This window comes from Toxorhynchites rutilus, chromosome 3 (assembly GCF_029784135.1).
Source record: "Toxorhynchites rutilus septentrionalis strain SRP chromosome 3, ASM2978413v1, whole genome shotgun sequence".
Taxonomy (NCBI): domain Eukaryota; kingdom Metazoa; phylum Arthropoda; class Insecta; order Diptera; family Culicidae; genus Toxorhynchites; species Toxorhynchites rutilus.
The window spans coordinates 61,495,434-61,501,752 of NC_073746.1; the positions used below are offsets into that span (position 1 = coordinate 61,495,434).

A 6,319-nucleotide genomic window follows, 5' to 3' on the forward strand; every position below is an offset into this window, starting at 1 on the left:
GCAACATTAAACATTCAGAACTCTCCATGCAGTAGTTGAAAAAAACAAAACAGTTCAGTCGATAGTTCAAATTCCCAGTGACAAGTACTAATTGGGCGGGCCGGAGTAAAATGTTCAAAAACACTTTCCAATCGGGATTCCTTTCGATCCTCTACAGCATCGGTAGTAAACCGTTGCAGATATGGGACAAAAAAGTACGCAACGGGCACATCAAGCGTATAACCGATCAGGACATTCAATCGTTGGTGCTGGAAATTATCGGTACTAATGTGAGCACCACGTACATCACCTGTCCGGCGGATCCGAAGAAAACTCTCGGGATAAAGTTGCCTTTCCTGGTGATGATCATCAAAAATCTCAAGAAATATTTCACATTCGAAGTGCAGGTAATTCCGGCCGGCATTGGCACAAAATGATACACATAACCTTGAATGAGGCATACGAACGTTTCGGGTGAACCGAAATTATCAAGACAGTGAACTTAGTTAAATATCATAGCACCGAAAGGGGAATAAAAATCGATTCCGATTCCGAGCAAAAGGGCAGTGCACTTTCTAATACTGCATACGGTATTTTTCAAATGAGGGGGATAAATTTTCGTCGCCGGCGGCGCCGGTAACCAAAACAAACTGAAGGCTTATCCGTATGTGGAATCAAACTAGGCACCTTTGAGTTGAGAACAGCGAGGCAATGGTGTGCATTTTGGTTAAAAAAAATTCATATGATAACTACATCATTTGTTTTCTTTTAACTGATTCTAGATAAAATGTATTCAACATTTTCAACCATTTTTTTTATGTTATGTTTGTGATAGTAGATAAGTGTAGTTTGCTAAATCCTGATTTTCTAAAAATGACTTTGTAACCCCCATCGGCATGTGGAAGGTGTAGACAGTGTTTAATGTTGTTTATGTGTTTTCAAAAAGATTGTTACTGTTCTCTCAAATTCTCATATACATCTTCTTCTTCTTCAATGGCACTAGCGTTCCTAGAGGAACTTCGCCGTCTCAACGTAGTATTACTTGCGTCATTTTTATTAGTACTTAGTTGAGATTTCTATGCCAAATAACACGCCTTGAATGCATTCTGAGTGGCAAGCTCTAGAATACGCGTGATCACAGTGCAAGTCGGAGGAAATTTCTTTGACGAAAAATTCCCCCGACCAGAAAGGGAATCGGATACTCATATACATGCTAAGATTGATTATATCTTAACGAAATGGCTTCTAATAGAACTTGGATATTTGTTTTTGAATATTAGATGCTTTTTTTCGATTTATTATGCGTTTTTATTTTTCTATTTCTGATATATTTCCTATGAACAAAAACCTGTACACTATATTAGATTCAAAACGATTCAAAATTCAAATTTAATGTTCAACGTTGAATTATGTAAATACCTGTTGAAAATATATAATAAGCTCAATTTAGCATGTTTTTTTTTTTGCCTTAGATTGCCCCTGTAACACATTTCTACTCTGCATTTCTTGGGACATTCTCAGATATAGGCAATGGACTTATTTTTCTTACTAAAACAGGCTGCGAAATAACATTCAGTCGGCCAACCCGCGAAATAACGCAATCCATTTCGTTTATTATTTCCGTTACCGAGACAGCCAAGTGTCACACAAATTGGTAAAACGGAAGAAGCAGTAATAGGAGAATAAATACCCCACCAACCAAACGCCGAACATTGTCCTCCTTATGTCCGTTAGCGTTTACTGACAACTCTCCTTGAAATATTTCTCATTCTTTATGTTTGTTCTTCTATTGCGAATCGTTAGCACTTATTTACTTTCACTATAACAAATTCAGCGCAAACCTTTCACCTCAATTTCCCTTCCTTATTCTTCCAGGTCCTGGACGATAAAAACGTGCGGCGACGCTTCAGAGCAAGCAACTATCAGTCAACCACCCGGGTGAAGCCGTTTATCTGCACGATGCCGATGCGGCTGGACGAGGGGTGGAATCAGATACAGTTCAATTTGTCTGATTTCACTAGACGAGCTTACGGGACGAATTACGTGGAAACACTTCGTGTTCAGATTCATGCAAACTGCAGAATAAGGCGTGTATATTTTTCCGACCGGCTCTATTCGGAGGATGAGTTACCTGCGGAGTTTAAACTGTTCCTGCCAATCCAGAAGCCGCAGTCGAAAGCAATTGCCCAGCAGGCATGCTAACCTGAGAGGCCTTGTTTTGGGTGAAAAGAAATCGTGGGACGAGAAGATAAGACTTCATACCAATGAAAACCAACTACGTCTAGGATTGATTTGCACGTTCAAATTAACTTTTCATGTTGCACATGCCTCTATCTTGTAACAACATAAACTCATCGAGAAGCGTACTCACTGTACAAGAGCAATATCATCGCTAAACACCTACTTTTGGGAAGCAACAGGCAATTATGAGACGAGATTATCTTTTGCGATGTCCAACCCATAAGTGCCTATAACGTTCTTGGTTTGATTTTTCGGAATTCAATTTAGATTCGGTCAAATTCTCGTTTTAATGATGTTGCTTTACATCTCTGGAACATATCGGATATATCGTATCGGCGATCTACCAAACATTGAATGTTGTAATAACATGATTGTATATTTTTTTCATATCTAGTGATTTGGCAATTTATAAACTTTGAATAAACTGAAAAAAAATCGAATAATTTATTTTAATTGTACAACAGCATTTTGACTGATGTGTCTCGTTTATTTTCACAGGTTCAGGATATTTTTCTGGAACTATTATTTATTAACATATTAATTCAATTATGTGGTACTAGCTGACCCGATGAACTTCGTCCCACCCACAATAGATTTTTTTTCTTCAAGAACGTTTACTAATTAGATTACTTATCATCTGACGTTTTACAGAGTCAAATTTCACCTTAAAATATAACGTATTTTTTATATACTTAAGACTAACCATTTAATAATAACTAAACACTAGATTAATTGGACAGGATTAGGAGTGGAGCTTGTCGACGATGAATCCTCACGATGATATATATGTTGTAGGTGATTTTAACCTGGCTTCAATCAACTGGACCAAAAACGATAGAGCATTCTAACACTCTCACATCAATGGCTCATGCACTACACCTCTAGTAACATCTCTTTTGGACTGCTACTACACCGCTGATCTTCTGCAACTGAATGGGGCCTTCAATGACAACAACAAGTTACTTGATCTTTGTTTCGTCAGTCGCGAGCTTGCTTCTAAGTGTTCGGTTCTTGAGGCACTTGAGCCGTTAGTCAAACGATGCAGACATCATCCACCGCTGCACATAACATTACGTCTCCGTCAGGATTGTTCGTTTCGTAGTACTATAGACACGATTTCTTATGATTATCGTAGAGCTGACTTCAATGGGATGATTACCTTTTTCGACCATATCAACTGGGACGATGAACTCCGGGATTGTGATGCGAATGCAGCATCTATTTTTTCCAATATTGTCGTTTATGCGATTGATCAATTCGTTCCGAAGAAAATTCCGTCCCCACCTATTAACCACCTTGGTCCAACCATCGATTGATGCGACTGAAGTCTTACAAACGTGCTGCTTTAAAGAAGTTTCGCAAACATCGTACGAACGTGACGAAACGAAAATATAACATCACCAACAAATGGTATAAGCATCTCAACAAACGGCTTTATCAAGCCCATCAACGTAAACTACAAAACAAGCTAAAAGCGAATCCCAAAAGTTTCTGGAGCTATGTGAATGATGAACGGAAAGAGTCAGGTTTAAGTGCGATTCACATACAACATTCACGTCACGTTCACGTTCCGTCACGTCACGTTGCGTCAAATATTCTTCCTTGGAATTCCTATTGAAGCATTCACATACACCAGCAAAGGCAAGTCGAAGTTCCCGTTGCCGGTGTATGTGAATGTTTGCATAAGAACTGCTACTATGTTCAATGCAGATCGAGAGGCAACTGACACGGCGGGAATTGCTGATCTGTTTCGGTCACAGTTCAGCAGTGTTTTCGTCAACGAATTTTTATCTATAGACCATATCTCAGGCGTCGCGCGTCAGGTTCCTATACATCGTTCAGGTGAAGACGTACGAAAAGCTAGCCTACGTCTCAAAAATTCTATCTCCGTTGGACCAGACGGTATACCTTCGCTCGTCATTAAGAAATGCATTGATGTTCTGTTCGCACCATTAGCAACCATCTTCAACATTTCGTTGAATTCTGGAATTTTTCCGGAGATCTGGAAGTTCTCGTTCGTTTTTCCAATCTTAAAGAAGGCCGATAAACAGTCGGTTTCGAACTATCGCGGCATTGCTGCTTTATGTGCAGTCTCCAAACTATTTAAACTGTTGGTGCTGGATTACCTTAAGTACAATTGTTCCAGCTACATTGCCTCCGAACAGCATGGGTTTATGCCGAAGAGATATAGGGTAGATAGGGGCAATATGACCAGGCGGGGCGAAATGGGCCACCGTTGTTTGGGCTTGTTATTGAACCAATAACACTTATTTGCCAACAATTGTGTTAGAAATACTCTTATTAAGTATCTCCGTGAAACCCGTATTCAAATTCAATTGTTGTATAAAGATATTGAGAGAAATATCACACTGACTGATTATCATGAAAACCATTTAAAAAAACAGTCAACAAAATAAGCTCTGTACGCTCCATGCTGAAATTTATGACTCTGCTCTTTATATCAACCCAGCAAACATTAAATCGTATAATTTTGCACGTGCCAAGTCTTACAAGAAATCCGAATAAATCATAATCGCATATAATATCAATCAAAGTATGTATCATGCATATATGAAATCGCATAAAATGTAAAAACTCGATTTTATATACCATTATCAAATTAAGTCGCAATTCGGTATAATAAACATCAATTTTATGATGTACATTGTCGTAAAATATATTTAATCTGCATCATATGCGTATATTACGCTGATGCAGTTTGTGTGTCGTATAAGCGTATAATTTAAATCGATTCAGTACTGTAGTAAATCGTGTTGCATGCTGAAGAAAATCTTGAAACAGTAAATCATATCAGATCCTAATAAAGAACATATTACATCATATTGAAATGTCAATGAAATGCTGATGCACTAGAAAGTTTTAACCGCTGTTGAATTAAATTTCAGATAGCCGCGCTAGATAGCTGGTGGATGATAATCCAGACGACCGGAGTTCGAACCAACATCGGAGCAGTTTTCACCAAACATCAATCTGTGCCATTTCAAACATTCATATTCCACTCCCAACACAAGTCAATCAAGCAATTATTATTTCTACAAACATAAATACTCATATATAAAAATGGCGATTCGTGAGGCTATAATAAACATTTCACGAAAATATTTTGCGCCATTTGTTTTTTTTCCTATGTCTGTAATAAATCGTATACGAGTATGGCAAAAGTCGTATTTGGTGCTTTGACAATTCATGAATGTATTCATATTAGATCGCAATTCAATTTCAACATAATCGCTATTATAGTCGGTCAAAGTTGCATATTCATCCAAACAAATTCGGTAAGCATTTGCCATGTATGTATATGGCCTCCACTTTTGCATGCATATGCCAGTTAGGCGCATTATATGCCAACCAAATTTTAGGGCATATAATGTTATATATATGCTTGTTATGCGATTTAATGTTTTCTGGGAACTCGTACTGGTATTATTTCTGAACATTTTCACTGATTTATTGCGCTGCTTTGCCGTTTCATGTAAAAGAACGGTTCATTTTTATTGAGCGTAAATGTACGGGGCGGAATGGACATACCTGCTTGGGGCATTATGACCAGGTATTTTTTCAACATAACCTGTAAAAATAGCTGTCAAAATTTGTGAACATAGTTGGAAATAATTAGATGTGGAATCATGGTGTGGAATTATATCAGAACATCCGATTGTAAAAAGTAGTCACAGACCTTGAACGCGGCCACCGATGCAGCGAAGAGAAGAACGACGGTGTGACAAGCATCCTTAGTGCATTGTGTCCCGCGAGAAACACTTAAACGTTATCTACGTTGTGCAGACCCTTTGCTGCTCCACATTTCTTACCCATTCAATAGTCAAATCAATTAGCCGGAATAGATTGGCTGACTGGTTTTCGAAAGTGTCACCCACAAATCTCATTCCGGACACCAGAAGCAACATCCACCGCTAGGACTAAATGATTCAATCGCGTTGCAGTCGAGAAATTCTACGATTTACTGGAGGACGTACAGCAGAAATACAACACTTCACCAGAAAGGTAATTCAACGTGGATAAAACATCAGTGATTCCAGTAACTATCTTTGTTTCCATAGGAGCAGCAAGTAAACTAAAA

General features: G+C 38.3%; 1 protein-coding gene across 1 annotated transcript; it reads left to right on the plus strand.

Moving 5' to 3' along the window:
- Window positions 1-2,643, plus strand: LOC129777320 (cilia- and flagella-associated protein 20). Its single transcript, XM_055783548.1, has 2 exons — window positions 1-386; window positions 1,855-2,643. Exons 1-2 carry the CDS (start codon window positions 111-113, stop codon window positions 2,179-2,181), a joined length of 603 nt encoding a protein of 200 aa, XP_055639523.1. The 5' UTR covers window positions 1-110; the 3' UTR covers window positions 2,182-2,643.
- The last annotated feature ends 3,676 nt before the right edge of the window (window positions 2,644-6,319 follow it).

What these genes read in the sequence shown, in the direction of transcription:
- LOC129777320 (XM_055783548.1), top strand. Translation starts at nt 111, where the DNA reads ATGTTCAAAAACACTTTCCAATCGGGATTCCTTTCGATCCTCTACAGC. An exon ending in ATTTCACATTCGAAGTGCAG is followed by an intron (nt 387 to 1,854) that starts GTAATTCCGGCC and finishes TTATTCTTCCAG; the next exon opens with GTCCTGGACGATAAAAACGT.